The following is a 23,846-nucleotide window of genomic DNA, read 5'->3' on the forward strand; positions in this document are numbered from 1 at the left end:
TCACTGCTGTGTAGGCCTTTTAGCAGGGTTTAAGAGTTACCCCATCTGCAGGCAAGGCAGCACAAACGACTAAAATCTGCAAGTTGCATGTTCAGAGTGTGTGGCTCATGGTACAAATTTCTGCTGCTTGCTCTTTTCCAGGGCATCCTTCGTGAGTAAAACTGTGCAGTATGGGAAGGAGCTTCACAAATTTGTCATCTGGGACACAGCTGGTCAGGAGCGGGTGAGTTTCACTTTGCAGTTCACCTTTGTTATCCTGGTTTCTCTTACTGTGTTGCTGTAGTTTTCCTAAAGCCTTCATCTTTGGAAGACTCTCTGCAGGTGACTTTTGGGTGTCCTGTTTCTCCTCAATTTAAGAAAGATGTTGAAGTGCTTGAATGTGTCCAGAGAAGGACACCAAGGGCTGGTGAGGGGGCTGGAGCACAGCCCTACAAGGAGTGGTTGAGGGAGCTGCAGTTGGTCAGCCTGGAGAAGAGGAGGCTCAGGGGAAGCCTCATTGCTTTCTACAACTACCTGAAGGGAGGGTGTAGCAAGGTGGGGCTTGGTCTCTTCTCTCGGGCAACCAGGGAGAGAACAAGAGGACACAATCCAGACACTGTGCCAGAGCAGGTTTAGGCTGGATGTTAGGAAGAAGTTCTTTACAGCAAGAGTGATTGGCATTGGAATGGGCTGCTTGGGGAAGTGGTGGAGTCACCGTCACTGGGGAGGTTTAAAAGGAGGCTGGATGAGGCACTTAGTGCTATGGTTTAGTTAATTAGAAGGGTTAGGTGATAGGTTGGACTCAATGATTTTAGAGGTCTTTACCAAGCTGGTTAATTCTGTGGTTCCTATCCTTAGCCCTTCCTGCTGTATCACCCCCATAAACCCCTTCAATTCTGTCCCAAACCCCACCTGAAGCACGTGCTTTGACCCCTATTCCTACAAACTAAGCCATGGTTCTCATGATGGAGAGCATGGTAGATCAGTGCCAGAAACACTTCCATCACAGAATGTCATGGGTTGGAAGGGACCTCAAAAGCTCAGCCAGTCCAACCCCTCTGTCAGAGTAGGATCACCTAGAGCAGGTCACACAGGAACATGTCCAAGCAGATCTCAAATAGCTCCAGAGGAGGAGGAGACTCCATAACCTCTCTGTGCAGGCTGTTCCAGGGCTCTGTCGCCCTCAGAGAGAAAAGTTTTTCCTCTCTGCTCCAGCTTGCACCCACTGCCCCTTGTTCTATCACTGGACACTGCTGAGCAGAGCCTGTCTCTGGTCTCCTGACACTTGTCCTTCACATATTTATAAACATGAACAAGGTCACCTCTCAGTCTCCTCTTCTCCAGCCTACAGAGTCCCAGCTCCCTCAGCCTTTCCTCATAAGGGAGATGTTCCACTCCCTTTACTAGGGAGTTTAGGAGAGCTGCCTTAGCTGTTTCCACAGGTCAAGCAAGCATGTGCTGGGGAAAGACCCAGAGGTTATCACCACTGTATCCATGTTATGTGACGCCATTGATGCAGTCCATGCTCCATGAGCAGTACCTGGGATAGGCCTCCTTGGCCCCATCTGGGCATTTACATGCCCTGTTCCTCTCACTTCTGAGGCAGTTGCTGCCAACAGACAGGAAATCAGAGTGTGGAAAGAAGCAGAGGCAAAACCCAGAAGTGTCACCAGATTGTCCTAACACATAAGCTGCTCAGACAAGAAGTGGCACAGGGAGGGATACAAAATTCCTGACATTCTCAGCTGGCCAAGAGTGAATGGAAGAATGTTGTGCATGAAAGCCACTATCAGATACCATTCGACTTTCCTTTTGTGACTGATGGCAGAGATTCCTGTTCACAGGATTTGCAAGATGAATAAAGCAGGAAAGATCTTTCAGTACTAAAAGGGGACCTTAAAGAAAGGTAGGGAGGGACTTCTTAGCAGGGCCTGCTGTGACAGGACAAGGGGTGATGGTGTTAAACTAAAAGGCTCACTGTCAAGCTACACATGCTACAGGTTTGAAGCTTGAGAAAAAACACATCCACAGGGATCTTTTAAATGATTCCTCATGCTTTACACTCACAGTAACAGGTTCACTTACTAGCTCTAATCCCACTAAAGGTCCTATCACCACATACAAGGAACCACCCTCAGGCTGATTTGAGCTGTGGGCTTCCATCAGTGTCATCTATACAGAGCAAAATTCAAGCCATGGCTTGACTGCAGAAGTAGTTCAGGTCATTGGTAGCTGGTGTTAACTCCTCTTAGGATAGTCTGGTTTCAGAGGAAGCATCCATAAAGCTCAGTGATCAGGTTGCTTAGCCTTGCCTAGGACACTTCTCTAAGCTGTGGCAAGGGCAGGCCCTCCTCTCAAGGAGCATTTTCACCCTCTGCCTTGTGACACTGTGTCTGAGTCACCAGGACAACTACTGTCACTCAGAAAAGAGGGGGCTATAACGTGGTGTAGGCATCTCATCAGTCAGCCTTTTCCTGGGAATCAGAGAATTGCTCTGGTTAGAAGAGTCCTCTAAGATCATCAAGTCCAGCTGTTAACCCAGGACTGCTAAGTCCACCACTAAACCCTGGCCCTCAGTGCCACATCATGTTTTTGAATGCTTCCAAGGATGGTGACCCCATTACTTCTCTGGGCAGCTTGTTCCAGAGCTTGATAACACTTTCAGAGAAGATTTCTTTCCTGAGTGTCCCCTGGTGCAGCTTGAGGCTGTTTCCTCTTGTCCTGTCACTTGCTGCTTAGGAGAGGTGACTGACCTTACTGAGCTCCAACCTCTTTTCAAGTTGTAAAGAGCAAGAAGGTCTCCCCTCAGCCTCCTTTTCTCTAGACTAAAGAATGGAGCAAAAAAGCCCACAGCTCAGAGTGATTCCTATCAAGGTTTAAATTGGCCTCAAGTCATTGAGGCTTCATCTCTTAAACAAAATTAAAAATCCCAGAGTTCAACACAGTGAACTTAAAAAGGGCAGAGATAAATTGTCCTGCCCTACAAATACAGCCCTCAGGCTCCCTGACTATTTGCTCTGATATTTCTCAGCTGGCAAAATGGAAAGCTGGCAGCCACCCAAGGCATTCACACAAAGCATTGCAATTAGAAGTTACTTAGGGCACCATGAAAGCAAAATATATGCTAATAAAAACATCATTAACTAACTTGTGAAGAGACTCCTCTTACAGGAGGGAGGCTTTGCTAACGAGAAGATAATTGTGGTGCTTTTGAGTCCTGAAATCCATCGCAGCAGTTTTAAAGCTGATGAGAAAGAAGTGAGATTAAGGGGGGAAAGGTAAGATTAAGGGGAAAAAGGGAGACTAAGAGTAAAAAATGAGGTTTGGAAAACAGCAGGGTGGAGGGAGAAAGGGATCTGGGGGTGCTCATGCCCTCTCCAGCATCTCCTTAAGGCTGTGTGCTGAGCATTGGGTCCCCACCAGCACTGTGATAGAAATGCTTTTGAGCTCCAGTTTCTGCTTCCTTACTGGCATTCTGCAGAAGTGACATTTGCTCATTATTTCCCACGAAGTGGCCTTTCTGATTCCTTCCCTACTCCACAATTCCAGAAGACACAGAAGTAAAAGAACATGGTACCTGTTACCCATTTACATCAGAAGTTAGCTGTTCTCCATGACCAACCAATGACTGGCTGCCCTGTATATTTAAGGCTCTTTAACCAGCTGCTCTTTCTGATAACGAAAGGCTGAGAGACCTGGGGCTGTTTAGCTCAGAAAAGAGCAAACTGAGAGGACATCTCAATGCTCATCAATATCCAAAGAGTGAGGGGCAAGAGGATCAGGCCACATTTTTTCCAGTGGTGCCCAAAACCAGCACAAAGGGTAACAGGCACAAACTGGACTGCAGCAAGTTCCTTCTAATCATAAGGAGAAACTTCTTTCATATGAGGGTGCTGGAGCATTGGAGAAGGCTGCCCAAAGAGGTTGTGGAGTATCCTTTTCTGGAGAGATTCCAAACCTGCCTGAACATTGTAATCCTGTGCAACCTGCTCTGGGTGACCCTGCTTTAGCAAAGGGGTTCGCCTAGATGGTCTCCAGAAGTCCCTTCCAACCCCACCATTCTGTGTTCTTTAAACCCAGCAGGGACCAGCATTTCTGAAGGCTTGCAGAGTTCCAAGTGGCTATCTGAAAGTTAATTTAATGCCTCAAGGGGGTGCTGAGTGCTTCCAGCTGCCTTTTCTGAGCACACAGAGCACAGCTCCTTTGCAGATGCACCCACATGAATTTCCAGTTAGTCCCAGCTGACTGAAGGCAGCCAGGAGGCCTTTTGGCTCTCACTGAGCATTGCTTAAATAAGAACTTGCAACTAACATTAGGAGTGGTTTATCTACACCCTTCAAGCTGGGAGTTTCCCAGTTTTGTTGCCCAGAGAAACTCATGAAAAGGAGAAAACTCATGGAAAAGAAGTAACTCATGAACAAGGATAACTGAAGTGCTGCAGTTGCTTCCCTCTGACCACTCTACTATGGGTAAGGTTTGAGCTTTAACATAAGCAGGGCTTCAGTTAAATCTCACACAAGGCTCTTCTGCTGTGAAGGTTCCACATCAGTACAGATCAGACACAGCAACAGCTGGGGGGAACACAGAGTGCCTCAGCTCCAGAATGAGCTCAGACAAGTCCTGTGCTTGGCCTCATCTTGAGGAGAATGAAGCCAGCAGAAGGCAATGCTGAAAGAGCAGAAGGTCCTAACAATGCTGTCAACAGTTTAGACAATAGAGGCACTAATGAGATTTCCAGATTTTAGAGGTGGAATGTAAAAGCCTCAACTTAAGTTTTGCAGAACAAGGGAAGAACAGCAGATCTCAGAGCAGGGAGATGGTTGTTAGTACACTCTGAAAATAGCAATAGGCCCAGAGGTTTGAGTAGGCTGGAAGTTTTGGGTCATCACTGTTGTTCAGAGGATAACAACAAGCAATTTAATAGGGGCAGACATTTGATCTTGAGTAGCTGATCAGAAGGAGCAACACAAGACAAGGTAACCAAGTGATTGGCATTGGAATGGGCTGCCCAGGGAGGTGGTGGAGTTGCTGTCCCTGGAGGTGTTCAAGAAAAGCCTGGCTGAGGCACTTAGTGCCATGGTCTGGTTGATTGGCTAGGGCTGGGTGCTAGGTTGGACTGGATGATCTTGGAGGTCTCTTCCAACCTGGTTGATTCTATGATTCTGTGAAATCCTAGCTATAAAGTAAAAGTGAATCAGGTGTTGAGAAGCATTGTGTGTTTAGCTGTAAAATGGGACCTGAAGCAGTAGGTACCTCACCTTGGGAAGCTTGTCTGCTTCTGTAGCTAGAGCTCAGTGCCCATCAGCTTTGTTGTATCACTCCAGCTGCCTAGAGCAAAGGACTGGGAATACATTCTGCAAGTACAGAAGATGATCCAGTATCCGAAGAGGGCCTACAGGAGGGCTGGGCAGGGACTATTTACAAGGCCTTGTAATGACAGGATGAGGAGTAATGGGTTTAAACTGGCAGAGGGGAGAGTTAAATTGGATGTCAGGAAGAAGTTCTTTGCAGTGAGGATAGTGAGACACTGGCACAGGTTGCCCAGGGAAGCTGTGGATGCTCCCTCCCTGGAGGTGTTCAAGGCCAGGTCTTGAGTGACCTGTTCTAGTGGGAGGTGTCCCTGCCTATGGCAAGGGGGTTGGAGCTGGATGAGCTTTGAGGTCCCTTCCAACCTAAGCCATTCTATGTTTGTGTGGTGGTCTCTAAGCCATTCTATGTTTGTGTGGTGGTCTCTAAGCCATTCTATGTTTGTGTGGTGGTCTCTAAGCCATTCTATATTTCTGTGGTGGTCTCTAAGCCATTCTATGTTTCTGTGATGGTCTTTGGCTGACAGAAATCATAATTCATGATTCCACAGGAAAAAAAATCTGCAACATAACTTCTCTGTAACAGATTCTGAGCAATTGATGAGGTTTGTGGTGGTCACTGCACATCAACTGGACACAAGAAAAAAAGGAAACCAGATGTTTAAAAAGGGATGGGCTTAGCAAAACGTTGAGAGGAAGCGTAAGAGCCTAGATAGGAAGGATGGATTTTTGTGTCCAAGAGGCAGACCTCAGTCACAGATTTCCTGCCTCATGTGAGGCATCATTTAGCTTGGCAAATATGACTTTATTAATATTCACCTACTTAGAAAAAAGGACTTGAGAGTCTTAAGACTGTGTAGGAAAGTAGATTAATACTTACAGCTAAATGTCAAGAGCTGAGTTTTCTGTGCTAGGGAGCTAAAAGACAAGGGGAAAAAAAGTAGTGAGGAGAGTGGGGCAGTGTAGGGAAGGGAGAAAATAAGGCAGGAAACTCAAACCAGGGGAAAGAAAACTGGACCTTTTCTACCTCTTGCAATAATTAGTCAGCTCCAGACCATGCAGAAATGGAATGAACAAGATGCAAGGGAAGGAATTATGCTCTGCTTCAAATATGGTTTTCAAGATCTGTTTTCCCATCATAAATAATGTTCTGAACTGCTGAGAGTCAACAGATTTCATCAGGGCCATGTTACATCATGCTGCAGAGTGTAAATAAAAGTCCCAAGTATTTCCTGCACTTAACAGGGGAAAAAAAACCCAAACATTGCCTGCAGTTCCTTTGGATGGATCAGGAGTGACATTTCAACCTATGTAAGCATCTCATTTTAACCCAGCCTCACATGAGCCTGGCTGCTAGGCTGTGAAGAGGAGCAGTGTGATTTCACAGGGCACTCTGAAGCTATTTTAAAGTATGTGCATGGGTTTCTCTAGTTCTTTCAAACTGCCCAAGATGAATGTGGGTGCCTAGAACACTAACCATAGCCTGGGCTGCATTCCCAGCAGCATAGGCAGCAGGTAGAGGGAGGGGATTCTGCCCTTCTGCTCTGCTTTGCTGAGACCCCACTTGCAGTGCTAGGTCCAGCTGTGGAGTTCTCAGTACAAGAGAGACATGGACCTCTGCTATAAGGACAGACTAAAAGAGTTGGGGCTGTTTGGTCTGTAGAAGAGGAGGCTCCAAGGTGACCTTCTTGTGGCCTTTCAGTATCTGAAGGGGGCCTACAAAAAAAGCTGGGGAGGGACTTTATAGGCTCTCAGGGAATGACAGGACTAGGGGGAATGGAGATGCAGAGATTCAGAGTGGATGTGAGGAGGAAGTTGTTGAGCATGAGAGTGGTGAGAGCCTGGGATGGGTTGCCCAGGGGGGTGGTTGAGGCCTTATCTGTGGAGGTGTTTAAGGCCAGGCTGGATGAGGCTCTGAGCAGCCTGGTCTAGGGTAGGATGTTCCTGCCCATGAGAGGGGAGTTGGAACTGGATGATCCTTGTGGTCCCTTCCAACCCTGACCGATTCTGTGACCTGTTGGAACAAGTCCAGAGGGGGGGCCACAAAGATGATCAGGTATGCTGGAGCACCTCTGCTAAGAAGGCTGAGAGAATTTGGGTTGTTCAGCCTGGAGATGAGAAGGATTTCAGGAGACTACCTTGAAGCCTTTCAGTACTTAAAAGGGATGATAAGAAAGATTATAGAATCATAAAATGTCAGAGGCTAGAAGGAACCTCAAAAGCTCATCCAGTCCAACCCCCCTGCCAGAGCAGGATCAGCTATTCTGCCTGCAGCCAGGCAGGTCTTGAATACCTTCAGAGAGGGAGACTCCACAACCCCCTGGGCAGCCCATTACAATGTTCTGTCACCCTCACAGGGAAAAATATCCTTATGTTTAAATGAAACTTCCTATGCCTCAGCTTCCACCCATTGCCCCTTGTCCTGTCATCAGGCAGCACCCAGCAGAGCCTGGCTCCAGCCTCTTGGCACTCACCCTTCACATCCTTATAAACATTGATGAGGTCACCTCTCAGTCTCCTCCTCTCCAATCAGCAGAGCCCCAGCTCCCTCAGGCTCTCCTCAGAATAGAGATGTTCCATTCCCTTCATCTGCTTTGTGGCTCTGTGCTGCACTCTCTCAAGCAGTTCTATGTCCCTCTTGAACTGAGGGCCCAGAACTGAACAAGTACTCCAGATGCAGCCTCAGCAGGGCAGAGTAGAGGGGCAGGAGAACCTCTCTCAACCTACTAACCACAGCCCTTCTAATACACCCCAGATGGAGGAGAACTTTTTACAGGGACATATAGTGATAGGACAAGGAGTAATGGCTTTAAACTGGAAAAGGGTAGAATTAGATTAGATACTAGGAAGAAATTATTTACTATGACAGTGGTGAGGCACTAGAACAGGATTCCAAGAGAAGCTGTGGATGCTCCACCCCTGGAAGAGTGTTCCAAGCTAGATTGGATGGGGCTTTGAACAACCTGGTCTGGTTGTTGGTGTCTCTGCCAATGCCAAGGGGGTTGGAACCAGATGATCTTTAAGGTCCTTTGCAACCTAAACCATTCTGTGAGTCTATGATCTGTGATGTTGAGAGGATCAAGAGGATTTGGCTTGGGTACTCAGATGCAACTTATTTAGAGAAATATGGGAATGAAATTAGTCAAATAGTTGCAGCTGTAAGGAAGCAAATCTTGTGGTGCTGTGCACCTGCAGATGCTTGAAAAGGCACCATGTGGAAAAATCTTAGCTGAATTCAGCTGTAGATGTCAGAAGGTGAATTATTCTTGCTGAGCTCTGCCTGACTCTGCTTACTCTGTGCATTCTTACCCTTTTCAGCCATGTTTGTAGGCAGAATTGTCATCCTTCAGCAGCAAATTCTATTCTTTACAGTCTAGGGCCATAGAATCATAGAGCTGTTTTAGTTGGGATAAGCCTTTAAGACCATTAAGTCCAGTCATTACCCCAGCACTGCCAAGTCCACCTCTAAACCATGTCACTTATCACCACACGTGGATGCTTTTTAAACACTTCCAAGGGTAGTAACTCCAGCAGCCTGTTCCAGTGCTTGACAACCCTTTCAGGGAAGAATTTTTTCCTAATGTCCAACCTAAACCTCTCCTGGATGGCAGAAGCAACCGAATAGAGGAGTTGTAGGGGATTGTTGTTGGGTTTTTCCCCTCCTGGCTGTGGAGTTTGGAACAGTCAGCCCTGCTGTGGCAGTAAGCCAGCACTGGGGTGTAGCACTCCAGGATGGTGCAAAGAGCTGCTGACATGAATGAGCATTCCCTGGTGTGCCTGGCAGATAGAATGAGTCCAGGCTGTCTCTAGCAGCATTAGTCAGCTTCTCTATAAAGAGGCAGGAGAGGTATTTTTTAATTTATCTTTTCATTTGACTTCTGTTTTGCTGTCTGAACCAGCATTACATCAAAACATGGCTTGCAAAGACTTGCACTAGCACAGCTTGGGTGTGATTGACTTTGTGTTCCTTTCAGTTTGTTCTCCTCTTCAAACTATTGTGATCTGTCTACACTGGGGAGAGTGGGGGTGGTCACAGGCTCACAGGATGTTAGGGGTTGGAAGGGACCCAGGGAGATCGAGTCCAACCCCCCTGCCAGAGCAGGACCACACAATCTAACACAGATCACAGAGGAACACATCCAGACAGGCCTTGAAAGTCTCCAGAGAAGGAGACCTCACAACCTCTCTGGGGAGCCTGTTCCAGTGCTCTGGGACCCTTACAGTAAAGAAGTTCCCCCTTGGGTTGAGGTGAAACCTCTTTTGCTGCAATTTACACCCGTTGCTCCTTGTCCTATCCCAGGGAGCAGTGAGCAGAGCCTGTCCCCCACCTCCTGGCCAGCCTCCATGCAGTCTTTTCTTGAGCACCTCCAGGGACAAAAAAAAACCCAAATGGTTTGGGGCTGGACCTTGATTAATTCTTGCAGTGAGTTAGATTTGTGGCTGTCTGTGCTGGTGGGAGCTGTTGGATGACTGTTTTGGGTTTGTATGTTTCCCTGGTGACCCAAGCTGATGTGAGCTGCTCCAAGCTGAGGTGATATCTGCTCTTGTCTGCAGGTCATGAACAGGTTGACTCCTCAGCAAGTTGGGCTTGGGGTCTGGGCATTCATTTGGCAGAGCTGGTGGTGGCTGCCTGAGCATTTTAGGTGGCCCCTCTCAAGGATCAGAGCTGTTCTCATGCCAAATCTTAAATTGCTCCTGCTTTTCCTGATTTCCTTGGGAATTACTGAGCTATAAATGTGAGGTTATGGAGACTCTAATTTATAATACAGAAGGCAGTCCAGTGAGATTTAATTTTGTGAGCTGATTTTTTTTGTCTGTCACTTGGTTTGGGCATCTGTCCCACATTTGGTCCTTGGCAGGTGAAAAATGTGCACATTAGGAGTTTGTATCCCTTCAATTAATTTTGCATGACCTTCTTTATCCAGGTAATCAGGCCAGGAAAAGGTTCAAGAGCTCATGAGCAGAGATTTAAAAGGCAAAAAGAAAAAGAACTTCTCCCCCCCCCCCCCCCCCCAAAAAAAAAAAGTATCAATTAACAGAATTCTTTTAGTAATTTTTTTACTGCTGTGGAAAATCCATGCCCAGAAAACACATTCATGTGTCTCTTATTAGGCCATGAAACTTGCTCAGAGCTACAATTTTCAACCCTTCTTACAGAGTCATAGATTTGTTTGGGCTGGAAATGACCTTTAAGTCCAACCATTATCTAATACTACCAAGGCTGATGCTTAACCATGGCCCTCAGCAGCACATCTCTGCATCTTTTAAACACCTCCAGGGATGGGGATTCAATCACCTCCCTGTGGAGCCTGTTTTCAGTGTTTGAGAACCCTTTCAGTGAAGAAGTTTCTTCTAACAGCCAAATTAAACCTACTGTCGTGCACCTTGAGGCCATTTCTCCTCATCTTATTACTTTCCACCAGGGGGAGGAAACTGACCCCCACCTCATTCCAACCTCCTTTCAGGGAGTTGTAGGGAGTGAAAAGGTCTCTCCTCAGCCTCCTTTTCTGCAGGCTAAACAACCCCAGTTCTCTCAGCTGCTCCCCACCAGCCCTGTTCTCCAGACCCTTCACCAGCTTTGTTGCGCTTTGCTGGACGTGCTCCAGCACCTCAACATCCTCAGAATCATAGAAACAACCAGGTTGGAAGAGACCTCCAAGCTCAGCCAGGCCAACCTAGCACTCAGCCCTGTCCAGTCAACCAGACCATGGCACTAAGTGCCTCAGCCAGGCTTTTCTTGGACACCTCCAGGGACAGCAACTCCACCACCTCCCTGAGCAGCCCCTTCCAATGCCAATCACTCTCTCTGGCAACAACTTCCTCCTAACATCCAGCCTAGACCTCCCCCAGCACAACTTGAGACTCTGTCCCCTTGTTCTGTTGTTGTTTGCCTGGGAGAAGAGACCAACCCCACCTGGCTACAGCCTCCCTTCAGGTAGTTGTAGACAGCAATGAGCTCACCCCTGAGCCTCCTCTTCTGCAGGCTGCACACCTCCAGCTCCCTCAGCCTCTCCTCACAGGGCTGTGCTCCAGGCCTCTCACCAGCTTTGTTGCCCTTCTCTGGACACATTGCAGTATCTCAACATCTCTCTTGAATTGAGGAGCCCAGAACTGGACACAGCACTCAAGGTGTGGCCTGACCAATGCTGAGTACAGGGGCAGAATAACCTCCCTTGTCCTGCTGGCCACACTGTTTCTGATCCAGGCCACGATGCCATTGGCTCTCCTGGCCACCTGGGCACACTGCTGGCTCATGTTCAGCCAGCTGTTGATCAAATGTTGATTCCTTCAGTGTTGCCAGGAAATGTCTCCTGCTTTTTTTCTAGACACCAGTGATTTCTTGTGACTGGGACAGGGTGTATAAGCACATTTGCTCATTAGATTGTGCAGAAGGGATTTAATTATGGGTTTATTTGATATTCTGTACTAACTGCTAATATTTATCAGTTACCCATGTCTTGTCTGTCTTGAACTGGGGAGCCCAGATGTGTCCCCAGTAGTCCAGGTGTGTCCTCCCTAGGATGAGAGGAGTTTTCTTCTCTGAAAAGGCCTTATTGGTAAAATAGTCCTGTGGAATTGTGAAAGAGGAAATAATTCTGCTGTCTGCTGAGCAATAAATATGTTTTCAGTGGAGTGTGGAGGTCATACTTAGATGTTCACAACAACTACTGACCCTGAGTGCCTTTTTGAGCCTAGCTTGTTGTCTTGTTACTCTCCCTGTTTCCAAGCTGTGAGGAACTGGAATATTTAAGTAGATGATTTTGGCCTTAAGTAGCTGAGGAACCAGATACCTCCTACACAGTGTGCCTCTGGTCTCTGTGTTTTCTGTTTCTCGACACAAGGAGCAAGTCAAACAGAGCTTGACATTGTTTGGCCTTTGTGTCACTGAAGTGGAACACACATCAAAGTGAATTGATGCCCAGTAATATTTCAGAGGAAGTTTTCTGCACTGATTTGAAATGATTGTTGCATCCACTGTAGGAGAAAAGGAGTGACACTGCCAGTGGCAGTAGACTGTACCAGCAGAGATGTGCCCAATGGAGTTCTGCAGGTGCAAAGCTATTTGAGTGTCATCTAAACCAACGTGAATCTGACTTCCAGGGGCTCCTTCCTCCTTTTTCTCAGCCATGCTTTCCCACCACTTCTTTCCAGCTGAGCTTGAGGCTTATCTGATGCACAAGCTGGTTTGAGAATTCAGGTTAAAAACTAATCCTACTCCAAAAATCATGAAATGACAGAATTCTTTAGGTTGGAAAAGACTTTTAGGATCATCAAATCAAACCATTAACCCAGCACTGTCAGGTCATCACTAAACCATGGCTCTCAGCCCCACAGCTACAGAGCTTTTAAATCCCTCCAGGACTGGGGACTCTCTCACTTCCCTGGGCAGCCTGTTGCAAGGCTTTACAACCCTTCTGGGCAAGAAAATTTTCCTAGTATCTAACCTAAACCTCTCCTTGTGCAACTTGAGGCTTTTTCCTCTTGTCCTGTTACTTGGGGGAAGAGACCAATCCCAACCTGGCTCCAACCTCCTTTTGGGGAGTTGTAGAGAACCAAAAGGTCTCCCTTCAGCCTCCTTCTCTCCAGGCTAAATAAGCCTAGGTCCCTCAGCCACTCCTTATAAGACTTGTGTTTCCCGACTGCAGTTTGCACCCTGCTCTGCTTGTCCAGGGTCTGATTAGAGAGAGGTTTTCTGGGTGGTTTGGGGGTGGTGCTTTTTTGGTTGTTGTTTGGGGGTGGTGGTGTTTGTTTGTTGGCTTTGGTTTGCTTGGTTAATTTGTTTGTTTGATTAGTTGGTTTGGTTCCTTGGTTGGTTGGTTTGGTTTATAACTATTATTAACTTCTGTTTTTACTTTCTGCTACCAAAACTGACAGTATTTTGCTGTGAAATAGCCATTATAGGAAGTTTCTTCTCCTTTGGTCAAAAGAAACCTAGAGAGAAAGTCCAAAGATGTTGTAGGGCTTCTCATTGTGCTTCCTGGGCCAGTACTGAAGGGATTTGAAGCATGTGAGTTTAACTGGCTGGCTCCTGTGAAGTGTGATTATTGTTGTCTGAGAGCTCTTTGTAAATTCATGAATGCCCTGTAATCTAGGTTAAAACCAAATCAGCATCTGGGTAGGATGTGCTGAGTGTTTTTTATCACGAGTTGATGGACTGGGAGGAGTGTGCATGCAGCAGGAAAGGTCCCTCTACAGTTAAGATCCTTATTTTTCAGGCTGCTTGAACACAACACACATGTAGATGAGCAGGCCTTGAAGCTTACAGGTGATAGCTTCTTGTCACAGGTGCTCAGTGAGTCAGCTGGGAAAGATGCTGTCTTTGAGGTGCTGTTTGTGAATAGAGAAGGGGTTGTGAGGGATGTGGTGGTAGGTGGCTGCCATGCCCAAAGTGATCATGAAGTGGTTGAGCATAAGGAGAAAAAATATTGCTACTCCGGGCTTTGGGAGAGTAAACTTTCAGCCCTTCAGGGGGCTGTTCAGTGGAGTACCCTGAGAGTCCACAAGCACTGAGCAGTCCCTGAGAACCACCTTTTACAGAATCACAGAAACATCCAGGTTGGAAAAGACCCTCAGGAACCACCAAGTCCAGCCTATTTTATACATATATATATATATGTGTGTGTATGTGTGTGTTCTTCTAATATATATATGTTAGAAGCACAGGAGCAGGCAATCCTATTGTGCTGAGTCAAGCAAGCTTGGTTTGATGGCCAACAAGAGCAACTTGGCTGAGCTGAAAGCACTTTGTGTTCAGATTGAGGGCTCAAACTTTGGAATAGGCTGCCCAGGGAGTTCGTTGTGTCACAAACCCTGGATGTTTGGATGTGGTGTTTGGGGATATGGTTTAGGATTGTACCTTGTAGAGCAGTGCTATCATTTGGACTTGGTGGTGCTGAGGGTCTGCTCCAACCTGAGTGTTTCTGTTTCTGTGATTTGGAACAGGGAAGTCCTTGTGGAGCTGAAGAGGAAGAAGGAACTGTATGATCTCTAGAAAGAAGGTCAATCTTTGCAAGCAGAGTATGGAGCTTTGATTCCTTTATGCAGGGTGAGAACACAAAAGGCCAAAGCTCAGTTAGAGCTGAAACTGGCCAAAGCTGTTTCAAACAACAAGAGGACTTTTTAAAGTATATTAATAGAAAGAGGAGATCTAAGGAAAACGTTGTCTGAGGACTCTGGCTTTGTCTGGTTTGGAGAAATAGGGCTGAGGGCTGATCTCTGCTCTCTGCAGCTTCCCAAGATAGGGAGCTCGGAGAGGGAGGTGCTGAGCTCTTCTCACTGGCACTCAGTGACAGACTGTGCTGGAATAGTTCAAAGCTGCATGGATCAGGGGATGTTCAGACTGGACATTAGGAAGCATTTCTTTACTGAGAGGGTGGTCAAACACTGAAACAGGCTTTCTGAAGAAGTGGTTGATGCCCCAAGCCTGTCAGTGTTTAAGAGACATTTGGATAATACCATTAACAAAAAGCTGTAAGTTTTGGTCAGTTGGTTGGACTGGATTGTAGATCACTTCCAGCTGCAATAGTCTGGTTTGTTGTCACACACTACAAACATCTGTCATGCTCTGGAAGCCCAGAAATTCTGGAAACATTTATTGCATTGAGCATGCAAGGAGTAAATGGTTTGGTGGATGGACCATGAGATGGATAAAGAACTGGTTCAATGGCTGCACCCAAAGAGTGGCTGTCAAGGGATCCATGTCCCAGTGGAGGCCAATGACAAGCAGAGTCCCTCAGGGATCAGTCCTGGCACCAGTCTTATTCAGCAGCTTTGTGGGTGCCATGGACAGAGGCACTGAGTGCAGCCTCAGCAAGTTTGCTGATGACACCAAGCTGTGTGGTGCAGCAGACATGCTGGAAGGAAGGGATCCATCCAGAGGGACCTGGACAGGCTGGAGAGGTGGGCACAAGCCAACTTCATGAGGTTCAGCAAGACCAAGTGCAAGGTCCTGCATCTGGATTGAGGCAAACCCAAGCACAAATACAGGCTGGGCAGTGCCTGAATGGAGCAAAGCTGGAGATGGGTAGGTTCAGACTGGACATGAGGAAGAAGTTCTTCAGCATGAGTGTGGTGAGAGCCTGGAATGGGTTGCCCAGGGGGGTGATTGAGGCCCCATACCTGGAGGTGTTTAAGGCCAGGCTGGATGAGGCTCTAGGCAGCCTGCTCTAGGGTAGGGTGTCCCTGCCCATGGCAGGGGGGGTGGAACTAGATGACCCTTGTGGTCCCTTCCAACCCTGACTGATTCTATGATTCTGACCCCACAGACTAAGAGCCTGGAAGAGCATGTGTCTACCCCACTCCCTCAGGATCTTCAGATCACAGTTCTTGTCTGATTCCTCTTTCTTTTCTCATCCTCTTTCCTGCTGTTTTCTCCTATTAATGAGCTCTCCTACCTGCCTCACTCCCCCAAAACACTCCAGCACTTCACCATCTGTCATTACTGCTGTGCATCCTTATTGGTATTAGAGAAGGTAGTGACCTTGAGCTGGAGTGTGTGGTGTGTGAGGAAGAGCTTGCGAAGTGGAAATGCACTGATATTAGAAGTAATTAACTTCCTACACACACATGATACAGCAAGAAATGTGGAGGCTGCTGGGTCTAAGTAGTCAGTCTTGTAAGTACAGTTCTCTTGTAAGTACAGTTCTCAGAAAGAGATGTGATCAGTAAGCCACAGAATCACAGAATGGTAGGGGCTGGAAGTGATCTCTGGGAATCACCTAGCCCAAAACCTCTGCCAAAGCAAGGTCACCCACAGATTGCCCAGGATCACAATCTCCAGGTGGGTTTTGGAATCTCTCCAGGGAAGGAGGCTCCACAACCTCTCTGAGCAGCCTGCTTTAGGGCTCTGTCACACTCACCGCAAAGATTTTCTTGTGTTCAGATGGAACCTCCTGGGTTCCAGTTTGTTTGCTGCCCCTTGTCCTGTTTGTGGGTACCATGGAAAAGAGTTTGGCCCCAGCCCCTTGACACCCACCCCTTAGATATTGATAAGCATTGAGAAGATCACTTCTCAGGCTGCTCTTCTCCAGGCTACACAGCCCCAGGTCTCTCAGCCTTTCCTCCTCACAGAGATGCTCCTGTCCCCTCAGCATGTTTGTAGCCTTCCATGGTCTGCAGTAGTTCCCCATCTCTCTTAAACTGAGGGGCCCAGAACTGGACCTGGTACTGCAGAGGTGGCCTGACTAGAGCAGAGTAGAGGGAGAGGAGGACCTCCCTTGGCCTGCTGGTCACACACCTTTCTTAAAGTCTGCAGAGGTTTGCAGCTTACCAGGTGGATCTGTGTGTGCTCACTGGGAGGTAAGATTCATACCCTGCCCTGGTAACCTATTTGATTTAGGAACTGACCTCAGTTATCAGCTGCAGCTGAAGCTTTTGCAGGTCACTTTGCAACTAGCATTTTGTGTGAGTAGAGGCAGCCTAAATGTATTTTCTGAGAGAGATTCTTTTTGCTTTGCTTCAGACTAAGCTGAGTTGAATCTGCAGGAAAGCCTTTTTTGGACTTCCTTTCTCTGTGTAATTTCTAAGCTGAAATCCTGAATCAGCTGCTTAGTCACGGTCAGTTGTGACAATTACACTGTTGCTTGGCAAGCTGTTGTCATAATAAACATAGTTATTGCTTAGGGTTTGTTTGTCTGTTTGTTTGTTCCTTAAAGGATGTGTCCCTTGAAGCAAAAAGCTGACAAGTCACTTAAACTGCAAGAATGTTTATCACAATATCTGTCATAGTGCAGGCTAAGCAAAGATGATGGATGCTCAGAGCTTCCCGGCAGGGTCATTTTATCCAAGTCCTTTGCAATCATAGAATCAAGCAGGTTGGAAGAGACCTCCAAGATCATCCAGTCCAACCTAGCACCCAGCCCTAGCCAGTCAACCAGACCATGGCACTAAGTGCCTCAGACAGGCTTTGCTTCAACACCTCCAGGGATGGCAACTTTGCCACCTCCCTGGGCAGCCCATTCCAATGCCAATCACTCTCTGGCAACAACTTCCTCCTAACATCCAGCCTAGACCTCCCCTGGCACAACTTGAGACTGTGTCCCCTTGTTCTGTTGCTGGATGCCTGGCAGAAGAGACCAACCCCACCTGGCTACAGCCTCCCTTCAGGTAGTTGTAGACAGCAATGAGGTCTGCCCTGAGCCTTCTCTTCTCCAGGCTGCACACCCCCAGCTCCCTCAGCCTCTCTTCAGAGGGTTTGTGCTCCAGGCCCCTCACCAGCTTTATCACTTTTCTCTGGACACATTCCAGTATCTCAACATCTCTCTTGAATTGAGGAGCCCAGAACTGGACACAGGACTCAGTGTTTTATGAAATTCCAACCCAGGCCCTATCCAGTTTGATACAACCACAGAGCAAAATGTCTGCCAGAAGAAGGGTTCTATAATCCATCAGGTTAGGCCTCCGAGTGTAGATGATCACAGAGTCATAGAATGTTGGGGGTTGGAAGGCATCTGAGCAGGTCCAACCTCCCTGCCAAAGCAGGATCACTTAGGGCAGGCCACACAGGAACATGTCCAGGTTAGCTTTGAAAGTCTTCTGAGAAGGAGACTCCACAACCTCTCTGGGCAGCCTGTTCCAAGGCTTTGTCACGCTCACAGTAAAGAAGTTTCTCCTCATGTTGAGGCAGAACTTCCTGTGTTCTAGCTTGTAGCCATTATTCCTTGACCTATCACTGGGTGCCACCAAAAAGAGCCTAGCACCTTCCTCTTGACACCCACCCTCAGATATTCATAGACATGAATAATATCCCCTGTCAGCCTTCTCTTCTGAATAAATACCTGGAGCTGATCTCTCAGTCTTTTTTCACAGGAGACATTTTCAAGTCCCTTCATTATCCTTGTAGCTCTCCATTGGACTCTCTCTAGTAGATCCCTGTCTCTCTTGAACTGGGAAACCCAAAAGTGGATTCAGTATTCCAGGTGTGGTCTCACCAGGGCAGAGTAGAGGGACAGGAGAACCTCTCTAGACCTGCTGGATACACTTTTGCTAATGCACCCCAGGATCCCATTTGCTGCCTTGGCCACAAGGGCACATTGGTGCCCCATAGGTAATTTACTGTCCAGCAGGACTCCAAAGCCTTTCTCTTTGGAGCTGCTTTCCAGCAGGATGGTCCCTAGCTTGTACTGGTGCCTGGTGCTGTTTCTCCCCAGGTGCATGAGCTTCACGTCAGAACTTGTTCTCAGAGCCCATGCTCTGTAATGGGAAAGACACAATAGGAGCCACTGGTGTAAATCCAGCGGGATGAGGAACACAGGAGATGAGGGAGCTCTGCTTCCTTGGCACTTAAGGGAAATGAGAAGAGGTCTGGTCTCTAGGAGATGGAAGCAAATCTGTGGTCCCACCATGGCAAGGCTTTGTGACATGACCAGATGCATGACAGTTCTGATTTGTTAACAACATGCTGTGCTGTGTTTTAACAGTTTAACTCCCTGGTTCCGATGTACTACCGAGGCTCAGCAGCAGCTGTGGTCGTTTACGATGTCACCAAACGGGTAAGACCTTCTGCATGCCTTTTGCCCAGGTTAACTCCTCCAGAGCTGAAATTTAGAGCCCCTCAACCATAGAAGCATTTGTGTTCATCCCTGTATGTGTCAGTGAGGGGTTGATGCTTCAGGAGCTAATGTAGATGTGGGTAGAGGTGTCCTACTTCAAAGTTGTTTAAGCTTCACCTAGGTGAAAGGTTGGAGACTTCATTTTGTCAAGGTTTATTTGGATGTCCTCTGACTAAGCAGACAGGATAGTACTACAACATCCTTTAGTATCCCCTCCCAACACCACCACCTATAACCTCTGATGGAACTGAGTTGTTACTACAAAACCCAGCCAGCCACTTCATCAGTTAAGCAGAAATTCAGTTGTTGGCATATTACTGATGTTAAAACTCAATGGTTTTAAGCATATTTCATCTTGAATTTGCACTGCAGGACTCATGTCTTTGAAACCAGGAATCAGAGAGTCATAGAATGGTTTGGGTTGGAAGGGATCTCCAAAGGTCATTTAGGCCAACTCATCTGGAGTCAGCAGGGACATCCTCAACTAGATCAGATTGCCCAGGGCCCTGTCAAGCCTCACCTTGAATATTTCCAGGGATGGGGCCTCAAACATCTCTTCAAGCAACTTGTTCCAGTGTTCCATCATCCTCATAGTAAAGAGCTTGTTCCTGACATACAGTCTAAATCTGCTCTTCCCTAATTTTAAACCATTGCCCTTTGTACTATTACTGCAGGCCTTTGTAAACAGTCTCTCTCCATCCTTCTTGGAGCCTCCCTTCAGATACTAGAAGGTTGCTACTAGGTCTCCCCAGAACCTTCTCCAGGTTGGACAACCCTGGCTCCCTCAGCCTATCCTTGTAGCAGAGCTGTTCCAGGCCCCTGATCATTTTTGTGACCCTCCTCTGGACCTTCTCCATCAGATCCATGTCCTTCCTGCGTTGAGGGCTCCAGGGATGGATGAGTAAGAAGTCTCTGAGCTTTGTCTCAGCATTATTCATTTGGAACAAAATTTGTCTTTTCAGATCCTAAGCTGCCCTGGCTCATTTCTCAGGCAGAGGAGGCTGGAAGGTTGTAGCTGCTTTTTGAGAGAAACCCCTGCTGACAAAGCTGAGGTAGAGGAGGTGTTATTGGTTGGATGGTCCTGACAGTTCACTCACATTTTATTCTTTTCCTGCCAATTGGATTATTTACTGCTAGGCTGAGAGGGTTGGGCTGGTTCTCCAGTGCATTAGTGTAATGACCTGTGGCCAGTGATGGTGGCCATTGTTGCACAGCAGTGCTCTTCTCCTTTGCTACTTTGCCAAGAGGAGATGAGGAAGAGTGACTCATGCTGGAATGATGCTTATGTTGAATGCAAATCTAGAATCAGATCTGTTTGGGTTAGAAAAGACCCTTAGAACCATCAAGTCCAACCATTATCTAATTTTGCCAAGCCTGCCATGACCCTCAGCACCACATCTGCATTTTTGAAACACCTCCAGAGGTGAAGATTCAAACACCTCCCTGGGGGGCCTGTTCCAGTGTTTGAGAACCCTTTCAGTGGAGAGGTTTTTTTTCTGATATCCAACCTGAACTTCCCCTGGTGTAACTTGAGGCTGTTTCCTCTTGTCCTATCACCAGTTACTAGGGAGACAAGAACAACCCCCACCTCATTCCAGCCTCCTTTCAGGTGGTTGTAGAGAGCTATAAATATCTTACAGTTGATCTTGTAATGCATTATAAGGATAGAATTTTGTTTTGCCAGCCTTTCTCCAAGCTCAGGTGGAACAGGTCTCAGAAGAAAGAAGGGAAAATAGGGAGCTCAATGTGTCTTTCACTTTCTGATGCTTAATAATCTGCATTGATCATTAAAGCAGAAGGGATGTTGTTTTTTTTTTTTAACCAGATGACTGATAGTCTTTTGCCTTCTATGACACTGATAGAGGTGATACAGAAATAGCTCTTAGGTGCATTTCCAAAGGTAAATACATTAAAGGTTTAAAATAATATCTGGGAGCTCAGTTTGAGTTTCAGTAAAAATTTCATCTGTGTCTTATAATTAGAATCTCTAGGAGCAAAGTGATTTTGATGCTGTTAGCTCATTAGTGGAAAGAAATAGAAAATTTGCTATTAAAAGGTAGGTTGCATCAGCCTGGAGGAGAGAAGGCTCTAGGGAGGTCTTACTGTGGCCTTTCAGTACTTAAAGGGGACAATAAGAAAGCTGGATTCTGCCCCTGTGCTGCACTCTGGTGAGACTCCACCTGCAGTGCTGGGTCCAGCTCTGCAGTCCTCAGCTCAGGAGAGACATGGACCTGTTGGAGTGGAGCCAGAGGAAGGCACAAAAATGGCCCAAGGGCTGGAACACCTCTGCTGTGAGGACAGGCTGAGACAGTTGAGGTTGTTCAAGAAAAGAAGGCTCCAGGGAGACCTACTTGTGGCCTTAAAGGAGGCCTGGGGGAAACATTGGGACAGACTTTTTAGCAGGGCCTGTTGTGACAGGACAAGAGGTGCTGGATGTAAATTGAAAGAGGGAGATTTAGACTAGAGAAAAGGAAAAAGCTCATTGCAATTAAGGTGGTAAGACACTGGCCCAGGTTGTCCAGAGAAGTGGTACCTATCCCATCCCTGGAAACATTTCAGGTGAGGTGTTTGAGGCTCTGAAGAAGATGTTTCTGCTGACTGCAGGGGTTTGAACTGTGTGATCTGTAAAGGCTCCTTCCAACCCAAAGTATTCTATGACATCAAGAATGTTTGAATGTTGTATTTGGAGGGGAAAAGCCAAGTGAATGGTCACATGTCTCTTTGGTTTCAAAATGAATAAACTGAACTTTACCAGCTCATAGATGTGGAAATGCAGTGGGGAGGAGGTCCTTGAAAGCTCTCCTGGATGATAGCAAAAATATGACAGTGATTGAGATGATAATGCAGTGGGCAGAAGCTGCAACTAGACAGATGAAGGAAATCAGCAGCTAGCCACATTCAAAAGAGCTGTGTTAGCTTCTTTATCACTGGCAATGTAAGCAAAACACTTAGCACTACTTTCAAGGGGTAAAAAAAGAGAAGTGTCCAAGGTCAAGACTTAATCTGAGGACCTACATTTTGAAAAGCAGTTTACATAGATGCAGCCCTCGTCTTTTGGTCTGTAAGCTAAAAAAACCCATTATTACCTTTTCCTCTAACTTAAAAACCCAAAATAAATAAAGCAGGCAAATGGCACAATGGAGACCAGGCTGCTTGCTAATTCTTTGCTCTTTCTCTGACCTAGGATTCGTTTTGCAATACTTTGAAGAAGTGGGTGCAAGAACTAAAACGACACGGGCCTGAAGACATTATAGTGGCTATTGTTGGGAACAAATGTGATCTTTCTGGTATCAGGTAACATGGCCATTGGTGGTGGTGCTTTGCTTGCACTAAATATATAGTTTCCTATCTTCAAGCAACCAATTTGTTTCATTGTTCTAATATATAATAATAATTTTGTTTAGGTCTGTATTGTTCTGTGTTGTTATAATCCTTTATTTCATGGAATCACACAATCACAGAACATTAGCCAGGTGGGGGTTGGTCTCTGCTCCCAGGCAAGCAGCAACAGAACAAGGGGACACAATCTGAAGTTGTGCCTGGGGAGGTCTAGGCTGGATGTTAGGAGGAAGTTGTTGGCAGAGAGAGTGATTGGCATTGGAATGGGCTGCCCAGGGAGGTGGTGGAGTTGCCGTCCCTGGAGGTGTTGAAGCAAAGCCTGGATGAGGCACTTGGTGCCATGTTCTGGTTGATTGGCTAGGGCTGGGTGCTAGGTTGGACTGGCTGATCTTGGGGGTCTCTTCCAGCCTGGTTGATTCTATGGTTCAGTTGACTGGACAGGGCTGGGTGCTAGGTTGGACTGGATGATCTTGGAGGTCTCTTCCAACCTGTTTGATTCTGTGAACTTCTCTGGGCTGCTGGTTCCAGTTCTCTGCCAGCCTCAACAGAAGGAAGTTTGTCCTCATTTAGAAGTTTTCCCTCATGGTATAACACCATTGTGTATCTCCTACATGAACTGATATGCTTGTCAACGTGGTGAAGCTCAGCCCTCCTGTGAGGCAAAACTAAAGGTTTCCAGATAGAAAGTAGGAGAAAAGATGAAAGGATAAAAATAAACTCCAAACCCAACTGGCACAAATCTGGAACTTTCAGTTGCCCTGAGAGTCACATTAAATTTGTTGCTCAAGTGCTCCCAGCAGTACAACTGCCTGACTAAATCAAGCATAATAACTGTGGAGAGGGTGACAAATGGCAGCAGTTGCAATAAATCCATCACCAGCCCTCTCTGTGCTTTTGGTAGCATTTGCCATGGCACCAAGCTTTTCTGTGCTGTGCCACCAGAGGTAGGTTAATCTGTTGACATGAAGAGAAACCTGCACCCCAAAAATGGTGTGAGAAGGGTTCTCAAACATTGAAGTGGTCTGCCCAGGGCAGTGGTGGAGTCACCATCCCTGGAGGTTTTCAAGTGCTGTGTGGACCTGGCGCTTAGGGACGTGGTATAGTGTTGAGTCTTCAGTGCTGGGTCAAAGGTTTGTCTGGATGATCTTCAAGGTCTCTTCCAACCAGAGAGATTCTGTGATTCTGTAATACTGGCATTTCTCACAGACCAGCTCTGATCTTCCCACCAAGTTATCCTTAAGCAGTATCAGTGATGATCATCTGCTTCTTGCTCCTGGTCAGTCCACAGCAATTCCATGCACAAAATGTTCTGATGCTTGCATGGTCCTCGTTGTCCTCCATGAGCTAATGTCTCCTCTTCTTCTTGTTTTAGGGATTTTTGTTTCCCCCTCTTCATTATTGCAAATGGCTTTGACAGTGGTTTTTCCCTGCATTTCTTATTCCTGCATCCCCCAGCTGCTTTTAATTTCTAAAGTCATCTCATGGCTGTCCAGCTGAAGAGGTTTTTGGTGGGGAAACAAGAGAGCAGACTCTCCTACGTGATGTGTTTTCACAGTTCTCCCAGGAATGTGATTGTTTATGCAATGCATGCAGCTGTTTGCATTCTCTGCCTGCTTCATGTCTTCAGGTTGACTTCAGTAAAAATGATTTTAGGTGAAACGTGTCACTGGTT

General features: G+C 46.8%; 1 protein-coding gene and 1 long non-coding RNA gene across 3 annotated transcripts in view; one reads left to right on the forward strand and one right to left on the reverse strand.

Annotated features, from left to right (window-relative positions):
- The window catches only part of RAB31 (RAB31, member RAS oncogene family), an 84,332-nt gene that overhangs the window by 37,181 nt on the left and 23,305 nt on the right, over positions 1-23,846 (forward strand). Inside the window, exons 3-5 of the mRNA XM_064150220.1 lie at positions 142-223; positions 18,704-18,775; positions 22,020-22,129. Coding sequence (XP_064006290.1) covers positions 142-223; positions 18,704-18,775; positions 22,020-22,129 — 264 coding nt within the window. The remainder of the gene's footprint in view (positions 1-141; positions 224-18,703; positions 18,776-22,019; positions 22,130-23,846) is intronic.
- Positions 1-23,846, reverse strand: part of LOC135178870 (uncharacterized) — a 93,967-nt gene that overhangs the window by 24,709 nt on the left and 45,412 nt on the right. The gene's annotated exons all lie outside the window — the stretch shown is intronic.

Source organism: Pogoniulus pusillus, chromosome 10, assembly GCF_015220805.1.
Source record: "Pogoniulus pusillus isolate bPogPus1 chromosome 10, bPogPus1.pri, whole genome shotgun sequence".
Taxonomy (NCBI): domain Eukaryota; kingdom Metazoa; phylum Chordata; class Aves; order Piciformes; family Lybiidae; genus Pogoniulus; species Pogoniulus pusillus.